The following is an 18,416-nucleotide window of genomic DNA, read 5'->3' on the forward strand; positions in this document are numbered from 1 at the left end:
TGAAAGACTTATACTCTGAAAACTACAAGTCACTCTTAAGAGAAATTAAAGGGGACACTAACAGATGGAAACTCATCCCATGCTCGTGGCTAGGAAGAATTAATATCGTCAAAATGGCCATCCTGCCCAAAGCAATATACAGATTTGATGCAATCCCTATGAAACTACCAGCAACATTCTTCAATGAACTGGAAGAAATAATTCAAAAATTCATATGGAAACACCAAAGACCCCGAATAGCCAAAGCAATCCTGAGAAAGAAGAATAAAGTAGGGGGTTCTCACTCCCCAACTTCAAGCTCTACTATAAAGCCATAGTAATCAAGACAATTTGGTACTGGTACAAGAACAGAGCCACAGACCAATGGAACAGACTAGAGAATCCAGACATTAACCCAGACATATATGGTCAATTAATATTTGATAAAGGAGCAATGGACATACATTGGCGAAATGACAGTCTCTTCAACAGATGGTGCTGGCAAAACTGGACAGCTACATGTAGGAGAATGAAACTGGACCATTGTCTAACCCCATCTACAAAAGTAAACTCAAAATGGATCAAAGACCTGAATGTAAGTCATGAAACCATTAAACTCTTGGAAAAAAACATAGGCAAAAACCTCTTAGACATAAACATGAGTGACCTCTTCTTGAACATATCTCCCCGCGCAAGGAAAACAACAGCAAAAATGAACAAGTGGGACTATATTGAGCTGAAAAACTTCTGTACAGCAAAAGACACCATCAATAGAACAAAAAGGAACCCTACAGTATGGGAGAATATATTTGAAAATGACAGATCCGATAAAGGCTTGACGTCCAAAATATATAAAGAGCTCACATGCCTCAACAAACAAAAAACAAATAATCCAATTAAAAAATGGGCAGAGGAACTGAACAGACAGTTCTCCAAAAAAGAAATACAGATGGCCAACAGACACATGAAAAGATGCTCCACATCACTAAGTATCAGAGAAATGCAAATTAAAACTACAATGAGATAACACCTCACACCGGTAAGGATGGCTGCCATCCATAAGACGAACAACAACAAATGTTGGCAAGGCTGTGGAGAAAGGGGAACCCTCCTACACTGCTGGTGGGAATGTAGTTCAACCATTGTGGAAAGCAGTATGGAGGTTCATCAAAATGCTCAAAACAGACTTACCATTTGACCCAGGAATTTCACTCCTAGGAATTTACCCTAAGAATGCAGCAATCAAGTTTGAGAAAGACAGATGCACCCCTATGTTTACCGCAGCACTATTTACAATAGCCAAGAATTGGAAGCAACCTAAATGTTCATCGGTAGATGAATGGATAAAGATGTGGTACATACACACTATGGAATACTACTCAGCCATAAGAAGAGGGCAAATCCTACCATTTGCAGCAACATGGATGGAGCTGGAGTGTATTATGCTCAGCGAAATAAGCCAAGCGGAGAAAGAGAAATACCAAATGATTTCACTCATCTGTGGAGTATAAGAACAAAGGAAAAACTGAAGGAACAAAACAGCAGCAGAATCACAGAACTCAAGAATGGACTAACAGGTACCAAAGGGAAAGGGACTGGGGAGGATGGGTGGGTAGGGAGGGATAAGGGGGGGGAGACGAAGGGGGGTATTAAGATTATCATGCATGGGGGGGTGGGAGAAAGGGGAGGTCTGTACAACACAGAGAAGACAAGTAGTGATTCTACAACATTTTGCTATGCTGATGGACAGTGACTGTAAAGGGGTTTATAGGGGGAACCTGGTTATACAGAGGATCAAAGCCTAAGTTGGCTACCCCGAAAATGAACTAAGATACGATATGAAAAAGAACTTCCAACATCAGCACTCTCTGGAAGACTCATGCCAGAAGATGATCATCAAAAAACCCCAACAAAGATCCACGTGCTGCTACAGGTGTAGATGCACTCATCCCACTGGTTCCTGGACTTGCCATGGGAATGAAGAAAGAGATATCTAAGCTGGCCTGTGCATACAGTAAAACAACAAATTTGACTGGATCAATACTGTTGGAACTCAACCAAGAATAGAAGTGCAAACTGTAGCGCTCCAAAATCTTACAACTACAGACTATTTACTGTTGAAAGAATATATGGGATGTGAACAGTCCCCAGGAATGGGCTGTTTTAATTTGTCTGATTTCTCTGACTGTTCAAGTTCAGTTGGACAATATCCACCATATCATAGATAAGTTTTCACAAATCCCTAAGGTGCCTAACTGGTTTTCTTGGTTTCACTGGAGATGGCTGGTAATTATAGGTATGTTTTGGTTATGTAACTATACTCCTCATATGTTAATGTGTGTGCATAATTTAATTAGTAGTTTAAAACCTATACATGCTTATGTTACTCTACAAGAAGATACGTCAAAGAAATAATCTTCCCATGTTTTCTTCCATCTGCTACTTCTATAGCTTTTCTTCTTCCTTCCTAATTACAACCCTTAAATAGAATTTAACTGGGATTTAATGTATAGCATAAGAAATGTAGTGAAAATATTGTAACAACTTGGTATGGTGATAGCTGGTACCTAGAATTATCATGTATATAAATGTTGAATCACTGTGTTGTATACCTGAAACTAATGTAATACTGTGTGTCAACTGCCCTTCAATAAAAAATAATTTTCTACAAAAAAAACCTAGCAGAAGTGGATTTATTATAAATAAGTACATTTACAGCAACAAGGTATGAGCATTTTTGCTAATATAAATTTTTCAAATCTGACATTCTAAATTAAGCCTGTTTCTATTTCAGCTGTGAAAAGATTAAGATTCAAAAATCATCTCTACATTTGCCATCATTGTAAAAAATGCAACAGAAAACAAAACCCTGAACCAATTAGAGGTTTTAAAACATTTATTTTAAAAAGCAGAATAACACACTATATTTACTCACATATATTCCTGTTACCAGATATTTTCAGCAAACAGACATCTTTAAGCATCTTCATCTGCTTTTATCAAACCTTCAAAGTGGCTCCTGCTGCTGTTGACAATCACAGCAGCCTGTTGGGGGTAAAGTATGGGGAGAGAAAAATATAATCATGTATTCTTCAAAATTCAGAAATAATAAAATACTTGAGTGGGTAAAATGTGCATTTGTAGGATGCTGATGAAGGCCAAAATAGTGATACAATTTCCATACACACTCTAAAATGGAGAATACAAACTCATCACATATTTATTAACCATTATTAAGCAACAAATCAAATCTTTTGTATAATTTAAAACTACCAAATTCTAGACTTTTGTGGAATAGCTGTTAAACTGATGAATACTTCTCAAAGAATTGTAATTACATATGTTGAAACACAACACTTAACATGATAAAGAATCTCATGAAATCGTGTTACTGACCCAACATAATTATTCTGAAAGTAGCAGGAAAACAACATTAACGACTTAATCATGTGTGCACAAATGTTTTTCTCTCTCCAACCCCCAAAAATCTCTGAATTCAACAAACAGCTAAATTGGCTTCTATTTGAAGTTTATAAGAGGAACCGAGATGTGTTACGTGGTCCTTCCTTGCAAGCAGCTCATTCTGTATAGGAGCAGCAGGCATACCACATACAGAAATACAGCCACAGTAGGACAAGGAATGAGACGTGGAGGTGTAGAAATGTTGAAGTCTTCAGAGATCACTCTAGATATTAAAGTAGGATTTAAACAATGAAAATGAAGAATGAATGGTGGCAGTGGGAGTAAAGTTGGGCAAAAAGCACAGCATGAACACTGCATGAGAAGCAGCCAAGTGAAGAGCATCTCCAGAAAAATAAGTGGAGCCATACATTTGCAAGGAGGTGGAATGCAGGTATGCGGTGAAATGCAGAGGTTAGAAAAACAGGTTGGAGTCAGATTGACGGGTCTTAGATACAGTATTAAAAGACGTCAATTTTTTATTTTGTGTGTATAGAGGGGCATTTGAAGGTTAGAATAGGAGTAACATGCTCAGAGTTGTCTGAAGGCAGATGAATCTGCTACTCAGAAGGAAGGTTTCTATGTAAGACCTCCAGCCATATAAAGTTTGTATTATACTTTAAGGCCTGAATAAACCTTTCTTGATCTTGAAATATGAGATACTAATTAAATACAGGAAAACACAAATCCCAATAAATTTTTTTAAAAATCCTATTGTTTTCACAGGACCTAAAATATAATGGCCTCCTTCATGTAAATGCAAGTTAAGATTCAAGAGTTTAATCACCTCATCTTTTAAAGAAAATGGAATAATGGAAACCAGGAGAAGCAGAAGGACTTGCTTATAATCATACCACTCTTTCAGAAGTAGAACCCAAACTGGATAAAGGTCTTTAGAATCCAGGTTCAGTCTTTCCTCCACATTACCTGGCATTTAATAATGATATATATTTGGTAATCATTCTTAAAGAGTCATGGTTTCATTAGGGAGAAGAGAATTGAAGACTCCCCTAATTTTTTGAACCATCAAGCATTAAAACAAAACATTTTCCAGTGGGGATCCTGAGGGAATCTGTTTTCATTAACTGTTAAGAGAATTACATGTATAGTTAAGGGAAGAACATGTATTTCAATTTAAATAAATGGTTGTGCTTAAAACTTTGAAGATGACGGACAGCAAATTCCTTTTTATATTTAAAACCTCCCTGAATTTGTTGCCTTTTTTATTAGCAAAGTGAAATTTCAAACTAGTTTTACGATGATCACAGATTAAAATGAAGACAAAATTAATTTATTCATGTTACATGTAACTATAATCAACTTGTTGAGTACCTAATAGCAAAGAAATGCTACTGAAAGAGATTTATAATACAAACAAGACACAGTCCTCCCATTAGTGGCTTATAATCAAATAGGATTTGGAGTACTTAATAAAGATACATTATTTTGCACTAAAAACATATTTAAAAAATTTTATCTCTATTTAGATATACCTGTTAATTCACTTCTACATATAAAGAGCAAAGAACTGTATACAACTAAAAAGAAATTTCAATAAGAAAAAAATCATTTGGGAAAAGAAAAAATGTGGAAGTTAAGCAAAAGAGAAGTCAATGCTAAGTATTATCAATACTGAGCTGAAGATAAATACCCCATGTAACAGTAGTATAGTAAGAAAATGAGATTCAAACAGTTAAGTCTCTTAGTATGGACACAAACTTATGCAATTTTTATTCCTATTTACTGTGGACTGTTCTGGAGAGGAACAAAAGGATTTCAAGTTGTTAAAAATAAATGAAAGTTCCAAGATACATGAATGAACATGATTTCACTGGGATAGTATGAATGTGATGGGATATATGTGTTGGGTAACAGGCTTTGATCAGACTATGCAGGGCCTTAATGTTCATCTAAGGCATGGTGAGCCCATTCTAAAATTTGTGCTCAAATTAATTTAAAATGTATAAGACAAAAATGCCATAAAGAATAATCTGTTTTTGGAAGATTCAAGATCACTGGACTGGGTCGTTGTGAAAATGACATAAACCATTTACTCAGTACCTAATTAGTGTACAATAACTGCTAACTGTAATAGTAAGTAGGAAACCTGTATTTTTATATCCTGGCTCTGCTACTGAGAAGCTTATCAATTTCCTAACATGTAAAAAGAGAGGGTTAAACTAGGTGATCCCAAGGAGTCATTCATTTCAGGTTAAAAATTTCCAATTATTCATATTGAATCCAGATACCAAGAACAGTCTCAATACTTAAGCAATGTTTTCACTCCAAGCCCCTCAAAGAATAAAACTTAATATTTTTTTCATGGTCCAGCTTGAATCTAAGTATTCTGATAGTCTTTACTTAATTAAAAAATTACAAAACATAAAAAGCAGAAGTTCCTTAAAGTGGTTCCAATGCAGAACACTTGGGACTCTAAGTACATAGTATTATTTTAAACATATTTAACAACTCAATTCATACAGACACACAAACACAATGGAAAAACAGACCACCTAAAGATTTTTAAGAGATTAAACTCCACATTTTGCGAATTGTATAGGAAAACAATGAGCCACTGCATATTAGTACATCACATTAAAATATATATTAAAGTATATTTCCCCTCCTAAATGGCAGTGATTAAACATTAGTGTAATCACAGAGCACTTGTAAATGTTTTCTGTTCAATATCATTCCTGTCCATGATGACAAATTCTGTTTGGTCAGCTGTAAGGTCTTTCTCGGGTCTGAGATTTTTGAGTTTTCCTATTTTGACAGTTACAGCCTCTATCCATAACTGTGGCATCCATCCAGAAATGCCTCCTGTCCTGAGGTTGGGGCAGGTGGTATACAGGTGAATCTGAAATCTCTCACCTTTCTAAAATAAGAAAAGGGATTGGATTCAGTGACTGGAGACATAACTATACCACAGGCAGTTTGTATTTATCACTTTTTAAAGGGAGGAAGTTTTGTCAAACTGATCAAGATTCAGGCTAGAGACAACTTTAGTGTGATTTCTGAGTTCTCTCTCTCTCTTTAGAGCCTTTAGTGCTAGAAAAGAGATAAGAAAGGATGCATGTCAGAATGGGCCAACTTCATCTCAGTCTTGTTTTTAAAATGCCACCGAAAGGCTGGTAACAGAAGTCACTTTATGAAAAGGATCTATTCATCTGAGCTTTAATCAAATAAGTTAGATTTTTTAATAACATTGAAATTCTTGAGAGCTAGCAACAAATTCAAGTTGCAATGGGATATATAACAAAGCAAACGCTTCTGTTTTTGTCAAAATTCAGTCTCTGTGGCTGTCTGGAGGTCCTCAGCATGTGCAGTGAAATGCTAACCAATTCACATAAATCTAACAATGGGAAACTGACAGAAAGAAGCTTCCTTCCTTGAAATCCAAGTATCATCTCAACTTGATTTTTTTCATTCTCCTGGCAAGAAAAGGTGTATCAACTTCCTTCAACACTAGAGAATTCAAACTGTTTATTTGTGAATTTTCATTTACTTCCCTATAACTTACAGTATATACACTTCCACAACAGAAAAAATGAATTATCAAATTTCAATTGAAAATAGACATTACAGGCTAAATACATTTCTTAATCACTATGAATGTATATATTCTTCCACATCCCTATTGTCTACTTCAGATCTGAGATGCTGTCTCCCTCCTGGCAAGTCTCCTCTAAGCAGGCTCCTCAGAATAGAATAGCGTCTAGAAGGTCGGATCTTCTTGCCCAAGGTAAGTGATCAGAATCGATTCTTCTTTAGAAAGTGCAGTGCTGGGTCTCATTGGGTGGCCTTGTGTGATCCAATCAGATTGCTTTTGAACAAAAAGAGGAGTCAAAAAGAACTTGGGTTTCCAGAGACAAATAAAGTGCTGCCCCCTATAAATCACAGTCTCTGTGAAGTAAGGTCTTCCTAACGAGGTAGGAATGATAGGGGGTGTGTGTTGCAGATGACCATTTTTCAATGATACTGAACACTGTATCTTTAAGGGCTGCATCTGTAAGGGCTTAAAATGGACTGACTCCACTCATCTCTCTGATTTTTTCATAAGTAAGCCAGAACACCAGTGACCAAGGGGTCTGAAAGATTAACCAAAGAAGTTAGTGCATATTTCAAAGCAATTATATAAATATTCTACATATATGCATACACATCTTTGAATGAGAGTCATTTTGAATCCACTTAGGCTGAAACAAGTATTTTGGTATTTGATCCCTGCAAAGCGCTTTGCAACTTACAAAACATTTCATGTCTTATGTCTCACAGATTTCTCTGAATAATTTATAATAGAAAGGAAAGGTACTGATATCCATATTTTATAGATGAGGACACTGAAGCTTACAACCAAATGCCTACTAGCATGTTGTGAAGCTAGACCACAGGCTTCTGGCTCCCATTCCAGGATTCTTTGTACTGAACCATTACTAACTAAAAGGTTGGGACTCAGCATGCCTGAATTCTGGGTCCCTTTATGTGTAGTTTGTATGTGGAGTATGACAAGGAGACACGTAAGAGCTTGAAAGTGAAGATGAAAGATTATCCTTTGAGAGTTAGGTCATAAGACCAACACCTGATGTTTCATAAAATGGATATAAAATTTCACATTAAATGGAGAAAAGAGATTCTAGCTCAGAAAGACCTGAGTAACTTGAATGAAGGTGTAACAGTACCAAAAAGAATACTAAAGCGATGAGGGTTAATCAGCAATGGAAGATACAAATGCTACGAAACACAGAGGGAAGTCACAGAGGGAACACTGGAAGTAACCATCAAAGAAAGGGTGGCTTAGATCCAGTTCCTGTCTAGCTTGGCTTACAGGAGATGGGTAATAATGATCAGTAACTCTATCAGACTAGAGAAATAAGCTTAAGCAATTAGAGTGTAAGATGCATTTGGTTAGAGAGGCTGTGAAGCGGTATTTATGTCATATGTGTTTGGAAATATTGAGCATGTTATATTGGCAGACTGAGAATCTACTAGTGGATTCAGGAGAACACATCATGGTCCATTAAATGTGTGAAGACACAGACAAAATAAAGAATATGAAACTGTGACCATACCATATTCTTGTGAAAACAAAAATAAAGAAGCTAATGATATAACTGCAGTCAGAAGAGGGAGCAGAGGTCTTAGTTAAGAAGGGACGATGGACTCATTTCTAATTGATCTGGCAGCCAGACGTTTTCCTCATGTTAATGACATAGGCAACCAAACCATATGCAAATGCATACGTGTTAGTCAGGGATTGAACAAAGTAAGGCCATACTTGGGACTGAATTTAGCTGGGTTTTGAATAGAAGTTAAAGGGGGAGATCATACAGCTGTATGACACGGGTAGCATATCATATACTGAGATGGGATATACTGAGCCTCTGGGCAGGAGCATGTGTGGGCACTGAATGCTGACTTATTTTTTCCTCACTGGCATAGTTGTACCACTGTAAGAATTCAAGTATATGTGAACCCATGTTGTCTTCTCTGGTCTGCCTGTTGCCATAACTGCTGGGAAGAGTCCTTTTCCATGCCTACTACTGTCGAGCTAAACACATAAAGGCTCTTGGGTTCATATTCTTAAATATTAAGTTTACAAATAAGCTCTTCCTGTTATTATTCTGTGTTCAGCAAGCAAGGTTCTGATAATAATTTAGTTCCTGTGTAGCTTGAGTTCAGGAGGAAGCATGCTGACGAGAGGACTTCAGCATCTGAATCACTTGCCATGTGTATTTCTCAATGTGAATGAACCGATAATGTTGTCCAATCATTAATTTCAGTGAGTTCAGCTGAGGAGAAGCTGGCATTTGCAAGGCCACTTTGCTTGAAAGTGCCCATGAGCCAGGCTTCTAAGCTCAGGGTCCTGTACTGTGGCTAATCAACAAGGCAATGCCACCCTGGTGATCTTTGATGGTTAGCCAGCCTTTCTCTGGTAACATCTCCCCATCACCATACACTGTCTCTTTTCTTTTTAACGTTTTTATAACTTACTGCAGGATCTTTAGGAAGACAATTCATTATTAGTCAGGAACAGGGTTTAGAATGGACCAGATCTGACCAGATTTCCCAGCTCTGCCACTCTATGAACTTGAGCAAGTTTCTTACACTTCAAGCCATATTTTTGTCATATGAAAAATGACACCACCTGTTTTACTATGTTCCTGTAAGAGTTCAAATGTGTGTAAAGAGTTTAACATAGCATTTGTCACATATTAAGTACTTTTTTTGTCATTTATACTTCCTGATCCCCATGTATAAAGAGAATTGGTCAGATGAAGAGGTCTCAGTATTCCCTTGTACTTGGATGATCTCCCTGCGCATCACCCTTCCTGGCCCTGATTTTATTCTTCATCAGTGCTCTCACCCATCCTCATCGTCTCCCACACGAGAAACATAAAAGCCCGATTTCCTTCTTTCCCACCTTCACCCTCTACATATAATCAGTTACAAAGTCCTATGGAGTTAACCATCAATTTCCCTAGAATCTATCCTTTCTGTCTTTCTGCAACCATTTACCAAAACTTCCTTTCTTGTTTCCTAGCTTACAATGCACCTTCTACATTTGTGCCTAAGTAATCTTGCCCTCAAACAAATTTTAGCACATTTGCCCCCATGTTTAAACAGCTGCTCGCTAACTATAGGATTACATTTCAATTACTAAGCTTGCCCTGCAAGGTCCTTGTCAAACTGGTCTGTAAGCACCTCTCTAGAACTCTCTCCTACCACCTCCCTTCTGAGGACCTATTCTCCAGCCGCACTGAATTTTCTGCAGTTCTCCAAACATACATTCGGTCTACGCATGACTTTGATGCCAACGCTCAAGTTTCTCCCTCATGCTTCTCTTGGCAAAAGCCCACTCACTGACTGTTCAAAATTCAGATCAAATATCACCTCTATGAAGCCTTTTGTTACTTCCCAAACAGTTAAAGCCATTTTTATTCCACTACCCATGTTCCCACCACATTTGTTCATTCCACTGGCAGAGCACTTACACAACCCCTTTAGTAAGACTATGTCCTCTGGAGTCAGATTGCCTGACTCCACTAGTTGATAACCCAAGAGATTAACTAAATGACTAAACTGATTGTTGGGAGAATTCAGTGAGTTAAGCTGTGAGAATGATTAGCACAGTGTGGGCCAAGTGACTTGGTAGTATTAGCTTTATCATTACTGTAATTCTAAAACTACTTGGTCTGTCTTCTCCATCACATTGTAAGCTCCTCTATGGCAAAAAGTAAACATCTTATTCCTTACTGTTACCAGCCCTTATAATAGAGCTTGGTTCCTGCAGACCAAATCAAAATGTTTGTCTCCTTATTTGAGATAACTTCAAGGTAATCAAAATAATGGTTTACAACTTGAAAATGCTTCTGTATCAGACACTGCCATTAATTTCATGTTAGTAGACAGAAAACTACCATCCTTTGGTGATACCATTTATTGCCAAAACTTCAATAATCATCTATTTATATGTGGACAGTGTTCAAATCTAAAGCTCTATCCCATATTCTCTCTTAAAATCTAGACTGATACATTGTTAAGTCATCTAGACATCTATTCTTATGTGTTTCATTGAGTATCTGAAACTTACCATATCTAAATCGAAACTTGTTATTTTACCACAAAATTGTCTTCCTGACAAATGATCCCCATTTCAGGACAGAACATCACCTGTTGCTCAGGACAAGAATCCGGGAATGAAGCCCAACTTTTTCTTGCCCTCTCCAACCATTTCCCCATTTCTATCCTGTCATGTTATCATCTCCTTTCTACATCCTAAATATTTTTGTATCTTTGAATCTATCTTCTTCTATCCCCGCCATTATACTTCATACCAAGCTATCATTGTCTCTCATCTGTCACTACTACTGGCCTTTCCCCAACCTGCATGGCAGCTAGAATGATCTTTCCAAAACCACACACGTCATCAGACCCACGCCCCTCACTCTTACAGGTCTTGGGTCCCCCCTGATCTGGTCCCTGCCACTTTCTGACCTCACCCTGTACGGCTTTCCTCCATGTCCCCAAGCCTGAGCCCTCGCTGGGTTTCCTTTAGTTCCTGGAACTCCTCATGCTCTGTCTGCTCCAAGTATTCCCTCTACATAGAATGTTCTTTTCTGCCCTCTTTACCTAAGGCTAAAAGTCCTACTCATTTGTCAGAGCTCAACTGAAAAGTCCATTCTTCAAGGAAGTTTTCTTAATCTCCAGCCTCAGTTATACTTACTTGCTATATATTTCCATAATACCATGCACTTTGCCTACCATTCACCACTTCTAGTTTCTTATTCAGTGTTTGTCCTTACCTAGACAAGATGCTCTAGCACCAGAGCAGGGACTGAGACTGTTCTGTTCATCCCAAAGCCAGGCATTGAGTACAGAGCTTTATATGGAGTGGGTGCTCAATTAATATTACTATATTATATGTATAAAGTATTGGTTGAGTTTCTAAACCCACAATTCATTCTTTCAAATATGTCCTAACTTACAAAATACTTGAATACCTTGTTTCTATTATACATGTTACGTTACTTAGGTAAGTCTACCTAATTCTACATCTCAATTTACTTCAGTAAAAAATAACATGCAAACTAAATAAAGATGGCAGAATACTTTCTTTCTGAGCAGAGCTATTTGGTAATAAGCACTAATGGGTAATGCTACCTTTGCCATCAAAGCTACCACTTTCATTTAGAACAGTAATTTTCGTAGGAATGGTCTCTAGTATGAAATCTTATATGTGTTCCAAACTATGGTATTTTGGCTGAAGAGAGTACAAAAGGCTTTGCATTGCAGACAAATCTATCTGCTGGCTTTCCAACAATCGAATATCAACCTATGCATTACTGGATACAACTTGAATTACTTTACCTTAATTTGCCAAGAAAGGCAGTGGGACTCCAAGGAGAAGTAAAGGAAAACCAAAAGAGATGTGGAAAAAGAGAGAACCAACTGTGGTATGTGGGCAGAGCCATGCCAAAAACCAGAAGAGAAAAGGGAAAATATTCACAGATTAAAAGAATTTAACTAAAAAGAAACCAAAACAAAGGAAGGAAAAACCTAACTTTACCATTCGCAGCCAAGATGGTAAAAAGCCTTTGTATAAACTCATGAATCCTTCTCCCTGAACAGCCTGAATCAAGCAGTCAGTTGATGATTTATACAAAAGTCCCCTAAAAAGAAAAGAAGACAATTTTATTAAATTTCTTATATATAAATAGATGTATAAGCAAAATATAATGAAAAGTAGATTCTAAGAAAACTTACTACAGTATTATCTGCTAATTTAGAACAAATAATATTTGTGGTTCTATATTTATATATATATAGATCACTTGCTTTGAGTTGAAAGATATTTTCAAGGTTGACTTTTCTGACTCATCCCACCCTTGGTCTTATACTTAGAATTCACTCCACCTGATATCTTCCAGACAGAACATACTGTTTAAATCAAATCAAATTCTCCATGTTACCTGTAAGTCACAAGCTTCTGAAGAAAGTGCTCTGTAAATTCTCAGCACAGTATATTTTCATAAACTCTTTGAAAACAATAAAATCACAATAAATACCTTATGCCTAAATAATATGATTATTAAATTAGCTTACTTCCCCAAATGCACAGTTATTTTCCATCAAAGAGCACTTACTCTTTTCAAGTATTGATAAATGCTAATTGAAAAAAAAATAAAACCAATTTCCTGGTTGAACACATAAATACACACATTTCTATCAAGAATAAATACAGGGAAACACCTTAAAAAAATAAAATTAGAACAGACATTCAAACACATGGCTACTAAAGACTTTCTATTTACCTTCCTTGTTTATCTCGTGGTTGATTCATTATTCGGCTTTTGATGACATCAGCAGGTGTTCCCAGAATAGAAGCTACCAGTCCAGAACAAAAACTACAGATACAAATAAATGAAATTTAAAGACAATATATAGCAGTTTGTAAATTTTAAGAAAAGGGAATTTGATATTTAGAAAGAATGGAATACTAAATATATTACCAAAATATTCTTAATAAAAATGCTCTTTTAGCTTAAAATCAATGATAAATTAATTAAAGAGGTACAAAAAAAGTAAAAAAGAATGTCCAGTAACAACCGTACATTGGGTGCCTTCTGGTGGCAAGCACTCTTACAGTGAGCACGACAGATAAGATCCTGCCCTTGGAGCACTTACCTGGGGAGCGACAGAGGAGAAATGAATTGTTTCAGATGCTGGTAAGTGTTATTAAAAAAAAACAAAATGGACTAATGTGATAGGGAGTAACTGGGTGATGGCAGCTGTGGAAAGGCTCTGGGGTGACAACAGAACAAACACCTGACTGGTGAGAAGGAAGCATCTATGTAGAGATCTGGAGGAAAAGTGCTGCAAGCAAAAGGAACAGCACAGTAAAGGCCCCAAGGTAGGAATATTCACTTATGCTTAAGAGACACAAAGCAGCCAAAACGGTTGCAAAGGAGTGGAAGTCCTACCAGATGCAAGACTAAGGAAGCAGGCAAAGATCAGCCCAGGAATTCTGGTAAGGAGTTTATTCTAGACATGAAGGGAAGTCATCAAGAGGTTCCTAAGCAGAGGAATCACATAACTTGGTAAATATGTAACAAAGAAGCGATTCATTATGGCCACTGTTTAAGCCTCACTTCACTAAACTATTCCATTTGAATATTATAACCTTACCTCCTTTTCTCCATCCTAAAGGATCTTTCTAAGATACAAGTCTAATTATGTCATTTTTCTTACTTAAAACCATTCAGGACTCATTCCCTATTATATATATTATATGTGCCCATGTCATACATATTACTTCAAGGTCACATCCCTGTTTGCCCATTATGCTGTAACAATATAACTACGCGTTCTAACCACACTGCAACACTTCTGTGCCTTTAATTCTTTCACTTGGAATGTCCTGTACCTCATCGAATTGGAAAATTCCTATTTTTCCTTCAATCATGCTCAGACATAAGGTCTGATGAGTTTCTGCTCACCCCTTCTCCCTTTACTCAAGGTTAATCACCCCTTGAAAAAAGCATTCTTATCAACTACTCAAAACAGAGAAAATGGATGTGGTCAACCTATTGTAGAGTAAATGAAAATTTTGTAAATGAGTGACTGCAACATTAAGAAATCACTGATAGTTCATTATGTACATGGGCATGAGAGAGGCACTACAGGAGCACAGTCAAAATTTCATGAATTGAAAACCCATTAGCTGCTTTAAACTATTCCAGGAGAAAGACATATGATGAGAAGAGGGGTGGTCAACCTGAATCACAGAAAATGGAAGGCCCAAGTCCCAGAAGTTGGCAGCTGAGTCCATGGACTGGCACCATGGCAGTCTGAAGAACAGCTTACGTTCTTGGAAAGCTATAACGGAAAATTGTGGGAAACATGTCCTTCTGGCACATCAAATACTTCATGAAGATCAGGATCACTGAATTTTGTGCCAGGGCTTTTGAAGTCTCTGAAGGCTCTGTGGTAGGGAAGTTTAAGTTACATTAGGAATCTTCATCCTCTCTCTTACTCTAAACTTCTGTAGCAGAAAGTACCCACACTCTTTCCACTGCTTTCAGGTCAAGGTTTTTAATTCAAAGGAGAAAAGTCACTTCAGAAATATTTTAATTCCAGGGAAGGGAACTCATGTGACCTATTTACACAGTCTAGCAAATGGCCCAACTCTGCATGTAACTTTTCTTTTGTCTCTGTCCACATAACAGGCATTGCCTATGTGGAAAGAACTTACTGTTTTGTCATATATATTCTAGTCTGTGCAGACTACTCTTTTACATTGTTTCCTGTTCAGATTCTTTGAAAGTTGAACTTTAATATAATTGATTTTAATATACCTTTATATTATCACAGAGAAAATTTCAACTTACATAAAATTCCCCTTAAGTTCTAAGGCTATCTACCAAAAACAGCAAATGAAACTAAGCAAGAGGTAAGGAAGAGCAAAAAATAGGGTAGAAATAGATACACAGATCCCCTCTATTTGCCGCAAAGACTGGAAGAAAAGACAATATTTTTACTTATTTATTTCAGAGAGGCTGGGTGCCAGCTCAGCTTCACACACAAGTGCCAAGAGTAGAAGGAAACTACTTCCACCAGAGTATTCATATGAATAAATTCCATTTTAAATAATGTAAGTAGCCCTTGTTACTGATTATTAAAGGATTTTTCCACCTGCATGCTAATCATATCAAGGACTCTTTTCAGCAGCTGGGGACCCTGTTTGGCACACAGAGACTTCAGGATGCAACTTCATCCTCTTGTGATCAAACTGTTTTGAGGATGTAGTGTGATCTGGCTAGACTTCACAAATAATTATTAAAAGAGAGCAAACACTGTATTAAGGAGGTCTCAGTGTATTAAGGATGGTATCTGGAGTCAAAGTGAGAAGATAGAGCAATAAAAGGCTCATCACTTTCACCAGCTACTTGTATTGAAATGGACATTGATGCTTTTTGCTGTTGACCTTTACTACTTCTTGCTAGTAAAACCCCCAAATGAAGCCCAGGACACAGCTATAGTGAAAACAGACAGAGTCCATTGGGCAAGTCTTCTTCTCTTCAGGAGACCAATGGCTTTCTGCATGACTAGGTTACAATAACGCATCAGCACTGTGTCAGAGTCAGAGATCCTCTTCAGGATGAACTATGTAACCATGCTCATGCATAATCGTCACACAATGTAAACTAACCTTTTCACAGTACTGTCTCAATAGCCACATGATTTAAAAAGAAGAAAAAGGGGATTATTCTGATTTTTCTGTTGTATCTCATTACCTGACCATAATTCAACTCCCAACCTTTCCTCTGCTTCCTTTATTAACATACCTTAACATCTGCCTTCCCATCTCACTAAAATCCTGGCCACAATCTTCTACTGGTCCTGCCCTATCCTAGGTTTTCAGTTTACTTGCACCATTTTTAAATTTTTTGTTTCAGTAAAATGGGCATAATGTGCAATTTACCATTTTAACAATTTTTAAGTGCACAGTTCAGTGCTTACAGAATTTTTATTCTTCTTCATATCAAATGCCTTTTTCCCAAAATGTTGTCTCACATAAAGCTCTCTGATTGTACAGCTGCAATCCCTTTCAAGCTGCCACGAGCACTTATTTTATCCTGTGGCAAGGTATCCAGAACTTCCAGATCTCACAGCACTATTTACCTGCTTCTATTTGAGTTCCTGGTTAGCAAATTTGAGCTGCCTCATGTGCTACATATACTCATACCAACCCATTTAAAAATCTTATCCAGTAGACAGAGCTGAAAAATGAAACAAATACCCATCATCCCATATTCTCAAAACCTAAATTAGAGAACAATAAGACTAAATTATTTCAGATTAAGGTTGGAATATGAACAGCTGAAATCTTGTGTCTTTCCAAAAAAGACATCTGTTAGATGGAATAGTACACATTAGGCAAATTTACACCTGCTGGGAAATCCATGAATCTTAGGTTACAAGTATGGTATTTCAAAGACGATTTGGGTAGAAAGAAAATAAAAAAGAAACAGAGGTAATATCAATGTGGAACTACTGTACAGACCTGAATAACCTACTCTAAGAGTAGATCATAACACTGGAACTGACAAGCATCTTGAAAGATAAGAAAGTCTCACAAGATGACTTACTTGGGTAGAAATTGGGGGAAAAATTCTCGTAGGCAGAGTGAACGGCATGAATAGATGTGGATGAAAGATGGTAAGCGTGGGTGCAGTTATAACACATATTTTATAGGGATGGAAGTAAAACATGGAAGGAGGGCTATAATCCTCAGTTTTGTATGTGAAAGAGGAAGCTGGACTATTGGGTAGAGAAAGTGTGGTGTGGTCTGTGAACACACCTAGATGAGGGTCTGTAATGGGAAAAAATGGTGAGCAAAGACAAAAGAAAAAGATTGCTCTAGGAGCACTAAAAATAACACTTCTTTTAAAACAGGAGGAATGAAGAAAACTAGGAATATTAAGTTAAGGTGAACGTGAACTTAGGAATCATTTATCTCTATATGATTCTCTGAATAGTATTGGTTCATACTATGTATTTATATACTTCTGGGGTTGTCTAAATAGCATATGTGGTTATTTTTTCTCCCTCCTCTGAACTTTACAGTAACCAGTCACTTTTTTTTTTAGTATTTACTATACAGTGTTTTTATACCTGTCTTGTTTTTCGCCTGGGGAAACTCCCTGGAAAGGAGTTTGGTTTACCTTTTGTACCCACTGCAGGGCCTTGCACAGTACCTTTAATATAACAGATGTTCAAACATATCTGTGGAATTAAGTTGGAGAACTGATCATCAGAATATGACTCTGGGAGGGCCCCATCAAGGGGCAAATATTTCAGGATATTTCACCTGAAACATTCTGCAACTTTCTGTCTCCTCCTCATTTTAACTGCAACAAACCTCACAAAAATTGCTCTTTATAAAAGTGCTATCACCTTTCTCTAAGAGTAATATCACTAGATACCCAATCAAAAGAGAAAAAAAAAATTATGCCAAATGAGGAGGAAAAAACTAAAAAGAATCAAACTAAAGCAATCACTAACCTTGATAAACCATGAGTCATGATATTGTCCTCAAGTGGTGTATTCAGTACCAAGTAGTGTTTCACTGTATCGTAAGTGGTTAAATCTGGCAATAGAAAAGAAAAGGAAGACTTAAATATTCATGCACTCAACAATGAATGTCTTTTATGTCAAAAATATGCTTAGCTTGGGGCAGGAACATGTACAAGAATGAAAGATACCATTCTTTTTCTCAAGCAGAGGAAAGCAGAGCTACAGATGGAAGGGGAGGAAAAGAAGAGAGACAGACACTCAATTATATCATTTGGCCACCTGAACCCATCTTTGCCAAAAGTCAGCTCAGTCTCTGGACTTCTCAGTATCTTACCTGATTAATTCCCTTTTTCTCCTAAGTTAGGCTGAGTTGAGATTTTGTCACTTTTATAAACATC

The 18,416-nt window shown here is 37.0% G+C and overlaps 1 protein-coding gene across 4 annotated transcripts in view; it reads right to left on the reverse strand.

Annotated features, from left to right (window-relative positions):
* Positions 1-2,914: 2,914 nt before the first annotated feature.
* Positions 2,915-18,416, reverse strand: part of SLC25A27 (solute carrier family 25 member 27) — a 28,477-nt gene continuing 12,975 nt past the window's right edge. The window contains exons 6-10 of one of the 4 annotated variants that reach the window (XR_012126416.1): positions 18,007-18,091; positions 13,254-13,346; positions 12,912-12,977; positions 12,509-12,611; positions 7,247-7,264 (exon numbers count right to left, since the gene is read on the reverse strand). Coding sequence is in view for 3 of the 4 variants with exons in the window: in XM_073225146.1 (XP_073081247.1) it covers positions 7,157-7,264; positions 12,509-12,611; positions 13,254-13,346; positions 18,007-18,091 (389 nt within the window). In the remaining variant the exon portion in view is untranslated. Of the gene's footprint in view, positions 7,530-12,508; positions 12,612-12,911; positions 12,978-13,253; positions 13,347-18,006; positions 18,092-18,416 lie in introns of all 4 variants that reach the window. The other 3 variants (XM_073225148.1, XM_073225146.1, XM_073225147.1) reach the window with 3 other exon arrangements.

Source organism: Manis javanica, chromosome 16, assembly GCF_040802235.1.
Source record: "Manis javanica isolate MJ-LG chromosome 16, MJ_LKY, whole genome shotgun sequence".
Classification (NCBI taxonomy): domain Eukaryota; kingdom Metazoa; phylum Chordata; class Mammalia; order Pholidota; family Manidae; genus Manis; species Manis javanica.